Source organism: Lolium rigidum, chromosome 7 (assembly GCF_022539505.1).
Source record: "Lolium rigidum isolate FL_2022 chromosome 7, APGP_CSIRO_Lrig_0.1, whole genome shotgun sequence".
Classification (NCBI taxonomy): domain Eukaryota; kingdom Viridiplantae; phylum Streptophyta; class Magnoliopsida; order Poales; family Poaceae; genus Lolium; species Lolium rigidum.
Window position 1 is genome coordinate 148,258,024 of NC_061514.1, and position 11,662 is coordinate 148,269,685.

The 11,662-nt window shown below is 43.1% G+C and overlaps 1 protein-coding gene across 1 annotated transcript; it reads left to right on the forward strand.

Annotated features, from left to right (window-relative positions):
• Nucleotides 1-6,944: 6,944 nt before the first annotated feature.
• LOC124675941 (photosynthetic NDH subunit of lumenal location 3, chloroplastic-like) lies at nucleotides 6,945-10,802 on the forward strand. Its single transcript, XM_047212028.1, has 3 exons — nucleotides 6,945-7,040; nucleotides 9,563-9,851; nucleotides 10,448-10,802. Exons 2-3 carry the CDS (start codon nucleotides 9,594-9,596, stop codon nucleotides 10,553-10,555), a joined length of 366 nt encoding a protein of 121 aa, XP_047067984.1. The 5' UTR covers nucleotides 6,945-7,040; nucleotides 9,563-9,593; the 3' UTR covers nucleotides 10,556-10,802.
• The last annotated feature ends 860 nt before the right edge of the window (nucleotides 10,803-11,662 follow it).

The window sequence follows — 11,662 nt, forward strand, 5'->3', positions numbered from 1 at the left end:
CCTAAGTAGGATAATAGTGGAGTGTTTATTAATGCACCTATAATGAGCATCACTAATTCTATACCAAGCATCTTTAAAACTTTCTCCCCCTTGTTGCTTAAATGAACGAACTTCAACTTCCGGATTACTCATTTTTAGTAGTAGTAAATAAAGCAAACTAAATAAAGTAAATGCAAGTAACTAATTTTTTGTGTTTTTAATATAGAGAACAAGACAGTAAATAAAGTAAAACTAGCAACTAATTTTTTTGTGTTTTTGATATAGAGAGCAAACAAAGCAGTAAATAAAGTAAAACAAAGCAAGACAAAAACAAAGTAAAGAGATTGGATGTGGGAGACTCCCCTTGCAGCGTGTCTTGATCTCCACGGCAACGGCGCCAGAAAATATGCTTGATACGCGTAAAGCACACGTCCGTTGGGAACCCCAAGAGGAAGGTGTGATGCGTACAGCAGCAAGTTTTCCCTCAGTAAGAAACCAAGGTTATCGAACCTGTAGGAGTCAAGGAACACGTGAAGGTTGTTGGTGGCGGAGTGTAGTGCGGCGCAACACCAGGGATTCCGGCGCCAACGTGGAACCTGCACAACACAATCAAAGTACTTTGCCCCAACGTAACAGTGAGGTTGTCAATCTCACCGGCTTGCTGTAAACAAGGGATTAAACGTATTGTGTGGAAGATGATGATTGTTTGCGAAGAACAATAAAGAACAATTGCAGTAGATTGTATTTCAGATGTAAAGAATGGACCGGGGTCCACAGTTCACTAGTGGTGTCTCTCCCATAAGATAAATGCATGTTGGGTGAACAAATTACAGTTGGGCAATTGAAAAATAAAGAAGGCATAACAATGCACATACATATATCATGATGAGTACTATGAGATTTAATCAGGGCATTAGGACAAAGTACATAGACCGCTATCCAGCATGCATCTATGCCTAAAAAGTCCACCTTCAGAGTTATCATCCGAACCCCTTCCAAGTATTAAGTTGCAAACAACAAACAATTGCATTAAGTATGGTGCGTAATGTAATCAACACAAATATCCTTAGACAAAGCATTGATGTTTTATCCCTAGTGGCAACAGCACATCCACAACCTTAGAGGTTCTGTCACTCCCAGCATTCAATGGAGGCATGAACCCACTATCGAGCATAAATACTCCCTCTTGGAGTTACAAGTATCAACTTGGCCGAGCCTCTACTAGCAATGGAGAGCATGCAAGAACATAAACAACATATATGATAGATTGATAATCAACTTGACATAGTATTCAATATTCATCGGATCCCAACAAACACAACATGTAGCATTACAAATAGATGATCTTGATCATGATAGGCAGCTCACAAGATCTAACATGATAGCACAATGAGGAGAAGACAACCATCTAGCTACTGCTATGGACCCATAGTCCAGGGGTGAACTACTCACACATCGATCCGGAGGCGATCATGGCGATGAAGAGCCCTCCGGGAGATGATTCCCCTCTCCGGCAGGGTGCCGGAGGCGATCTCCTGAATCCCCCGAGATGGGATTGGCGGCGGCGGCGTCTCTGGAAGGTCCGTATCGTGGCTCTCGGTACTGGGAGTTTCGTGACGAAGGCTTTAAGTAGGCGGAAGGGTAGAGTCGGGGGCGTCACGAGGGGCCCACACGCTAGGGCCGCGCGGCCAGGGCCTGGGCCGCGCCGCCCTAGTGTGTCGCCACCTCGTGGCCCCACTTCGTATCTCCTTCGGTCTTCTGGAAGCTTCGTGGAAAAATAAGACCCTGGGCGTTGATTTTGTCCAATTCCGAGAATATTTCCTTTGTAGGATTTCTAAACCAAAAACAACGAGAAAACAAAGAATCGGCTCTTCGGCATCTCGTCAATAGGTTAGTGCCGGAAAATGCATAATAATGACATATAATGCGTATAAAACATGTGAGTATCATCATAAAAGTAGCATGGAACATAAGAAATTATAGATACGTTTGGGACGTATCTGGGGTGTATCGTCGATAAATAAGAGTGTCGAAACCAACGAGGAGCAGAAGGTGTTGACGAGCAGTTTTGATCAAGGATTCACTTTAAACACTAGCAAATAGGTTTGCAGTGGTATTTGGTATTGCATATAAATAAAGCACGAGTAAATAAAATGCAGTAATAATAATTGCAGCAAGTGGCGCAATCCTTTTTATTGCAAAGGACATGCCGGTTGTTTTACTTATGATGGAAAAATCGTCAAGTGTTTTCGCTTCACATAGCTGAATAATCTTCAATGGTTTGGTAAGTGTTGTGTGGGTGAACCTATGCTAATGTACTACCCCATACTTGGAATAATACATACTTGTGATTATACCTCTTGCAAGCATCCGCAACTATAAGAAAGTAATTAAGATAAATCTAACCACAGGCTTAAACATTGAGATTCTACACTTCCTCGTGCACCGGTTTCCCAACGGGGGTTTGGGTTTCTGTTGCTCCCGCAACCCCATAATTAGTAGCCAAATACACGATGCATTCCCCTAGGCCCATAAAGGTGAAGTATCATGTAGTCGATGTTCACATGATACCACTAGAAGAATAGAACCACAACTTAAATATCAAATCATTGCATATTACTCGACATAGTTCCACTACTAACAGCATGACTTCTCCCATGTCCTCAAGAACTAAACGAACTACTCACGAGACATCATATGGATCATATTCAGAGGTGATGTAATGATGAATAACAATCTGGACATAAACCTTAATTCAATGATTTCACTCAATAGCATCAACTACAAGGAGTAATCAACACCGGGAAAGTTTCCCTGATGAACTAGACAAGTATCAAACCCAAGATGTTACAGCGGGACGGCATGGAGATGGCAGTGATGATGGTACTGGTGGTGGAGATGATGGTGATGATGATCTCGATGAAGTCCAGCTTGATGGCGGTGAAGATGGCGACAATCTCCCCTCTCCAGGAAGGAATTTTCCCGGCAGAATTCTGCCTGCCGGAGAGCTTTTCTTTCTCTCTGGTTCTCCACCCCGTAGCGGCGGCGGAATATTTCTCTGGTTGATCCCCCGATCTTAGGTTTCCCGAGGGGTTGAAATACGCGAGGGGGAATCGTCAGAAGTGGGCCAGGGTGCCCAGACCATGCTTAGGCCCGGCCTGGGGTGGGCCTACGCCTAGGGGTGGTTTGGCGCCCCCTGGCCCATCTCGGCCTCCCCTTCTGGCTTCCTCCGTCATCTGGAAAAATAGGATTTTCTGTATCTTTGCTGGGAATTGTTGGTCTTCAGAAATATGGTGCCTTGACGGTCCTTTTTCCAGCAGACTCCTGGCTCCGGCGGTTAATTCTCCAGTAATCATCAAACATGCAAAAATAGATGGAATAACATAAGTATCACCTCTAAATATGAAACAAATCAATGAATAACAATAAATTATGATATAGAATAGTGATGCAAATTGGACGTATCACTCTCCTCAGCACCTCCCCGTCGCGCTCAGGCGAGCTCGTCCCCTCCACACACAAAAGCCAACCGTGCCGCCTCGGAGACGTCTACCCCCGCGCGAGAGGAACCCGTCGAGAGTGCGCTGACCCTGCCCGCCGCCTACAACGGTCGAGCGCGGCTGCCACCACCGATGACAGCGGTTCTCTTTTAGGTTTTGGTGGTTCCCTGGAGCGGCTCGCGCGAGCCGCCCGAGAGCTTCTTTCGATTCGACCGGTTGTGTTACCAATATGAGCTGAAACAACAAGGTGATACGCACTCCTAACATTAAAATTACCTTCTTTTTTTGGTGCCAAGTGATGCATGTAAAATGCATACATGAACTTTGTCCTTTATCATATTGAATTACCACATATTTGTAACATATATGATGTTATTATCATGCTTTACTTTGATTTATGGGGATTTCCCAATAATCTCTTTTATTTGGTTTATAACTCTGCATAATGGGAATTCTCTGTTTTGTGTATTTTTCACTTTTAGAGACCTATACGGAGTCAAATTGACATGGGATTTCTGGAGCGTCACTTTTTCATCAGGAGAAGCGCCCTGATGCTTTGGAGGAGGCCTGGATGGGCCCGAGGCCCAAAAGAGAACAGGTGGCACGCCCAACCATGTAGGGGCCGCCACCTATACTCTTTCGATCGTCGATCGTCCAATCGACCTGATTCTTTCGCCCACCGACGTATTTTGACCTAAATATCACTATATATATGGCCCCTAAGAGTTCTCGGGAAGAGAGAGCCACAGAAAGACAGAAACACGAAAACGGAGGCGGCAGTAGAGAAGATTGAAGGGGGAAACTCCGCCGGGATCACCACCGGAGGGATCTCCACCTTCTCCAACGTATTCATCATCATCATGATCAAGGGAGAGTAGTCAACCTCTGGACTATGGGTTTGTGGCAGTATCTTGATATATTTCTCTCATGTTCTTCATAGTTCTTAGTCCCATATGAGGTGCCTCACATGATTATGGCCGTATTGGTAATACCTATTTGTGGTGGATCCTTATTCTCTGTTATTGTGCTATGAGATCTGATCTTATTATGTGTAAGATGTATTGACAGATGCATATTATGTACCACCTTCTTAATTAATGGTTCTAATCCAACTTGTATGCAAGAACATGTGTGAAGAGATGTGTGTGTTAGATGGAGTAGCAAGGTGTTAGTGATTGGATAGTGATGAAAAATTCATGATCTCTATTATGGCTTTGCCTTTTCTTTTGCTACCTAACTAGGGATAAAGTGAATGTATGTGTTATGTTCGTCACGTGACAAAGGGATGATGCAACACATATCTCTTATACTCCACAAGAAGGGGAAAACTCCCTGCAATATTGTATTAAGAATTAACATAGCATAGCCATAAGTACTTTGACATGATGTTTGAATATCAAATATATTACCTTGAACAAATAATATCGTCACTTTTGTCACATGAAAAAAATATCACATGCAGTCACTTTATCCCTAGAGAGGTAGCAAAAGAAATGGCAAAGCCATAATAGATCATGAATTTGTTGTCACTATCAATCACTAAAACCTTGCTACTCCATCTAACACACACATCTCCCCACACATGTTCTTGCATACAAGTTGGATTAGAACCAATTCTTAAAAATGGGGTACATAATATGAATCTATCAATACATCTTACACAAAATAGATTCAAATTTCATATCACAATATCATGGAATAAAGATCCACCATACAGGAATTACATATATGACCATAATCATATTGGGAATCTCATATGGTACTAAGATCTATGAAGAACAAGAGATAAATAGATCAAGATACTACCACAAACCAATATTCCAGAGGTGGACTACTCCCTCTTGATCATGGTGTTGATGAGGAAGACGTTGGAGAAGGTGGAGATCCCTCCGGCGGCGGCTCCGATGGAGTTTACCCTACCAATCTTCGTTGTTGCAGCCTTTGTTTTCGTGCTTCTGCGGCACTCCCTGGTGGAAACCTTCGGGGCTCATATATATTGGGGGTTTTAGGGCAAAAGAAATCGGTTCGCGAAAAAATCAAGCGAACTGGACGATCGACGGCAAAAAGAGCATAGGTGGCGTGCCCCCTGCTGGACGCGCCACCTGCCCTCTTTCGGGCCTTCAGGCCCTCCAGGTGAGGTCCAAGTGCTCTAGGTGTTTCTCTTGATGAAAAAAATGACGACCCCGAAATTCTAACTCAATTTGACTCCGTATAGGTCTCTGAAATTGAAAAATACACAAAACATGCTTTTCCTGTTCTGTAAAGTTATAACCCAAATAAAGGGAATCATTGCTAAATCCGCATAAATAAATATAAAACATGAAAATAACATTATATATGTTGCAAATATGTGTGAATATGTGTTAATAAAGTATAAAGTTCATGTACGCATTTTACATGCATCAACATCCCAGAGCTTAACCTATGCTCTTCTTTGAGCATAAAGGTGATAAAACTAACATAAAATTTGGATTTTATTGCATTGCTTCTATGTGATCATGCAAAGTATTACGAGGTTCAGTCAATAAAGAATGAAAATAAGTAAATGAACTATAAAGTGACAACTCCCACATTCTGCAAAGCATGCTTAATAATAAATAGCATTGTAAGAAAAAAATGATAAGTATTATGAACCATCAAGCATGCTTGGATAATCCTATTGATTTTTTTTGGAAGATCATTGTCCTCTCTTGTCAACATTTGGTAGGGCTAGGTAGGGCACAAAACAAACATACATTTATACTTGTGACATTACCCACTCTCCATATGACACCCTTTTTCGGTGGTTTCAAGCCATACTCTATCCCTTTCCAAACAGCTGAAGAATTACCAACAAAAACAATATCGATCAGGTTGCTTGTAGGGTGGTATCTGGCTTTTAGAAGGTGTGCACATAGACTATCGGGGTTATCAATTAATCTCCAAGCGTGTTGCCAGCTTGATAGAAATTTACGCTAAAACTCAAGCAATGATAGAAATTTAGAGCTAAATATGCTAGCTAAATGAATTTGGTAACTCAATAACTCATAACCTTGTGAGTTTGACTTGGCTTTTGATTCAAAAATCAGATTATCCAATTAAAAACCTTCGAATTATCCTAATTAAATTCTAGATAATCCATATCTGCATGGTATTTGCCATACAATATCGTAGAGCGCTACTTCTAAATCGGATATCCTTATTCATCAGATTTTTGGCAATCGGATATGAATACCTTAAACCGAATTCGGTGCCGGTTTCAGTGCAGAAATTATCCTATCCGTTTACAACCCTACGTGACACAATTCCAAATCGGAGTTTAAGTTAGTTTCAAATTAATGTAAGAGCAGCGGGCCTGCAATCTGCATGGAGAGCCACAGGGTTCACGGTCACGACTTCCAACCTCAGAGAATCTGCACGTCTTCCTCCTGTTTTACCCCGAGGCAGGGTCTGCGTGTATATAAAGCCCTACGGCCAGGTAGAACCAAACCGTAGAGGCGGGGGCCAGTCTAGAACTATACTACCATCTCTCTCTCTCGCCTGCAGCAGTCACGCGGCGGCGGGTAAACCGGCAAAGGCAAGGTACAAACACGAGCCATGTTCCTCTGTTGCTTTATTTCCTGTAATTAATAAAAGTTACTGCGGCTAAGCTGTTTTAAGAGGATCATTAGGGCGTAATTTTGCTCCGATTCAAGAGGAATCCTAGAACAGGAGCACTGTTTTCTCGGGTGAATCTTAGCTTCGATCGCATCGATCATACTGTAGTATAAAGAAAAGGAGTTGCCATATTTTTTTGGGGGGTGGTGAAGGGGTGGAGCATCTCTCTGAAGAACTAGACTGAGGTTTCCTCCTCTCTTCTCCTCCTTGGTTAGATTCCCTTGGATACCCCTTTTGATCCATTCATGTCATACCAGAAAGCATCACACCTCACGGTTTAGTGGCGGAGTCGAGAAATTACCGAGGATTGAACATCGGATCGGATTTGGGATGCAGTGTGGATCGGTAATGTAGGGGGAATCTGAGATTGCTCTGCTCCTTCCCGCCCCCTTTTGATTCTTGGATTCAGTTCAGGAGCAGCTGATTCGGATCGCATACCTACATTCTGGGCTTTGATCATCGTAGCATGGGAAAATGATTGTCCTTGGCCGTTTCTTGTCCTTTTTAACTGCCGCAGTACTTTAATCCCCTCTCTATTGTATAGTTCAGTCCCGATGCAAAATGCATGCTTGTTCTCTGAACTCTGAACGCCAGCCACAATGCTGCACTTCAGTTTTGCATCGGCGTTCCTTAATTGAGTCAAAATGTCTTTCGACGATGAAGTAGGGAACACCCCAATGAGGATTAGAAGTAAATAAACAACGCTGATGGGCCGTACACGATGCTCCTAAATTCCTCCTTGGTTCCGTGGATTTCTTTCCATCTCTGCAAGTTGATGGAGGAAATATCTGTCCTGTTCTCTTTATTTGTCATGTTTCCGTTGTTCTCCATTTTTTTTTCGGTGGCACTACTTTACTACAGCTTGGTGAAACCTGGTACAACCATCTGCTTGTAAATTCATTATAAGGTATTAAACATGTCAAAGCTCCCAATTAGGAGATTCCTAGAAACCAAGCTTTATCTCTTCCGGTATAGATATTTAAGAAGGTAAACCCATCTATGGAGGCAAAGAGGAAAAGGGAGGAGAAAACCGCATTTGGCCCCCTCAGCTTTCGTTTTCGGAAGTTGTTTCAATCAGTTGTTATCGTTGCCTGTCCCCATCCTATGTCCTATTTTTAAGACTTGAACAGCGACTAAAAAATGCCCAGGACCCACAACTCAGCTTCTAAATGAGCATATGTAATTCATAATTATTATCCTTGTGAGGAATTCAGAATTTTCTTGACCACCAGATCATACATTTCTGAAAGTTATGGGGAGTGGATAGGAGAGAAAAAGAAGCCAGCTTGAACTGATTGTTCAGTGATGGTTATAAGCCAATTTTGAGGTTAAAGTGAATACAATCTATGGCAAGGCACTGTTTGGCATGCTTACTAGGCTTTCTTAACTACTACTAGTAGTAACTGATAGTCGAAAGCTTTTAGCTGTTTGTTTTTTGAAAAAGAAAGCTTTTAGCTGTTACACTTGTAATAGCCACAGAAGTATATATAGGCTGCGTGCATAAGACTGATTTAATTTTTTTTTACATAATGGACGAAAAAACTTTGCTTCTTCATCTGAAGATGCGCATAATTGTCTAAAACTACTGTTGGAATTTTTTATTTGGGGGATAGCTTTCCATCGAAATTTCATATACTGAGCTTTAGCTTTATAATGATATCATTACCTAAAAAATGGAACTTAATAAGGACAAGGTTGTACTTAGCTATAGCAGAAGAGCACAACTATGAAGCATGCGTTAGTTTTTGGACATTCTCTATTTATTTATCAGGAACACACGAGAATGCACACTTTCTTTCATTAGAAGAGCAAACAGAATAGAACTGGCAGATTCTTCAAATATTCAAATGTGAACTCTCATAATAATGAAAGCCCGGATACTGAATTAGTTGTTGTATAACTATGGGTGTTCATAGATAATCTCTTAGTTGACTCCTAAGATTTTTTTTTATCTATGCTGCATTGCTGCTGCCTGCCCACTGAATTATTATTTTCTCCCTGCAAACTGTTAAAGAAGCTTTTTGTTTAAATGAGAAAAGGGGTAAGAGTTCTCCTATTGAATTATTATTTCTGCTTGCTTTAGAAAAAGAAGAGAGGAGACTTATGGTTGCAAGAGTCTAGTATATGACTACCTCATAAATTTTCCCTGTCAGCAATTTCCTATGGCTTCCTATGCTGCCACTTTCCTTGCTCTCCAACCCTGCAAGGCTGCAAGGCACCCGTTACCTGAACGTGTCCTCCTTTTTCAGTGTTTCTAGCGCGCTTCTTATTGACCAACCTGGGTTTGTTTTTTCTCATGCACTCGGTGACACCTGTTGCTTCCTTAATGTCCAAGAATCAGTTTCCTCTCTCCTTCATGTGACCTCTCCTCCCACAACACTACCCACTGTATAAATTGATAGATACCCACTCTATAAACTGATATCGTTTTGTTCTTTTCCGTACAGAAACCGGGATAAGAGAAAGCAAACCAAAGCAATGGATTCAGATTATGGTGTTGAGCTGAAGGGATCTGTTTGCAGGATCAAGAACTGTGCTGTTGAGCTCTTCTCGATGGAGGAGGATTTGTTGATTGATGATGATGAAGACTCGTGGGACCTAGTTGAGAGGGATCTCCGGCTGAAGGCCACCTTCTTGTATATTGACCTCAGCCGTGTGATCTCCTCCTGCGAGAGTGATGAGCACAAGAAGACACTCACCGGGCTAGCCAACAAGTTCTTCTACTTCATGGACGAGGTGATGATTGTTTTCTTCCCCTTGCTAGAAACACTTTGGCTCAAAGCTTGCCTTGTTGTATTGCAAAATTCACATGACGAATATTACATACACAGGTTATCACAGTCCATTACTGCCCTTGATAACCAGATTTTATAAAATTTTCAATATCTCAAGTAAACTTAATGTGCAATTCCATCATAAGACATTATTTAAAGTTTTGATTGCTCCTCCAGCTCAACATTTTCTTAAGGTAGTAATAGAGTAAGTGGTTCAGTTCGTCTTGCAGCAGCCTATATGGACTATTCTAGTTATATACCCGTTCCCCCTTAAGCAAGTCATTTTCACCTTTTTATTCTTTTTTGTTCTGTCGGAAGTTGTTATGGCTCAGGACTGGGCTTTATCTAAAAGTACTAATAGAGTAGCTCCAGTGCGCTTGGTCTTCTTTGGTGTCTCGCACTGCATTTTTTTATTCAGATTAGTCTTTGGTCAACTTTTGCAAACTGTTATTTGGTGTTCTTTAATGTATACAAAAAAACCTATCTGGCAACCAATCTGGGAAATTAGCAGAATATGTTTGATGCTAACTGAATTAAGATGCGCAAATATAATGGCAGCTGGACAATGCGGTGAAGGACAGAAGCGTGACACTGATGCAGGCGTGCTACGGCGACACGGCTCATGCTCTCCGCGAGGTGGTCGCGGCGCTTGTGCCGTCCCATTAGCAGGACATAGAGAGAGGAAGATCTGCGAGCTTCACATTTCCTGAAATTGCTCTAAAACTTGTACAAAGTGGGTTGGCCGACAAGAGAGAAACGAGGCGGGCGCAGATGGCCTGTGTGTAATGTGCATATATCCTAAAATGGCTTTAGCGTCTAGCAGTTTGCCTTGCCCAGTTGCCGTCATGGTTTCGGTGATTTGTGCGAGTAGTGAATCTGCAATGCACTGTAAAACTAAAAGGCGGATCTGTGATCTCACGCGTCTCACTCAGACCTCCCACATGGATTTGATGTTTTTTTTTTTTTTTGCGAAACACAGTACAATCAAAGACGCTCATACATACGCGTACACACTCACCCCTATGAACGCACACACGCACACCCTACCCCTATGAGCACCTCCAAGAGACTGCGTTGAATAACTGATCCTGCGGGTCTTGAGATTGACGAAGTCACCACAGGCGCCTCGCTGTCGACGGGAATGTCGCCTCCCACTGAAGAATATTCCGTCTTTTTATGAGACACCAAAGTGTCAAATCCGAGATTTGAACTTTGGTGGGCTGGGGGTGCCACTGCCCTCCTAACCATCCAACCACGGGTTGGTCCGTCACCGCGCCAACCACTAGCACCTCGACGCTGCCGACGGCGTGGCCGCTGCGAAGCGCAGACCTTGGCGGGTCCAGAGCCACCAGCACCGGCGAGAGGCACTGGCGCTCGGGGACGGTGTCGTAGTAGACGCGGAAGCTCCCGAACTCGATGACGCGGCCGTTCTTGGGGAACTTACCTCCATTGGCGAAGCAGCCCGTGTTGTCGTTGATGAAGTCCATGGAGAGGACGCGTTCGACGAGCGCGGTAACGACACGCTCGCCTGCGATGGTGAGGAGGCCCGCCCGAATATGTACTCCAGCAAGCGCAGTTGCTGGCCCCACGGTGGGCGCCAACTGTCGTCGTGGTGAACAGACAGATGCCATGGGATGGCTTAAGTTGGGGCCGAATGTGCGCTAGAGGATTCGGGTGAGGGTTTTGGTAAGGATGGGATGGATTCCGGATGGATTTCCTATGAACTTGGCCTTGGCCAGAGGAAGAAGAAGAAGAACACAAGGACTATTTCCC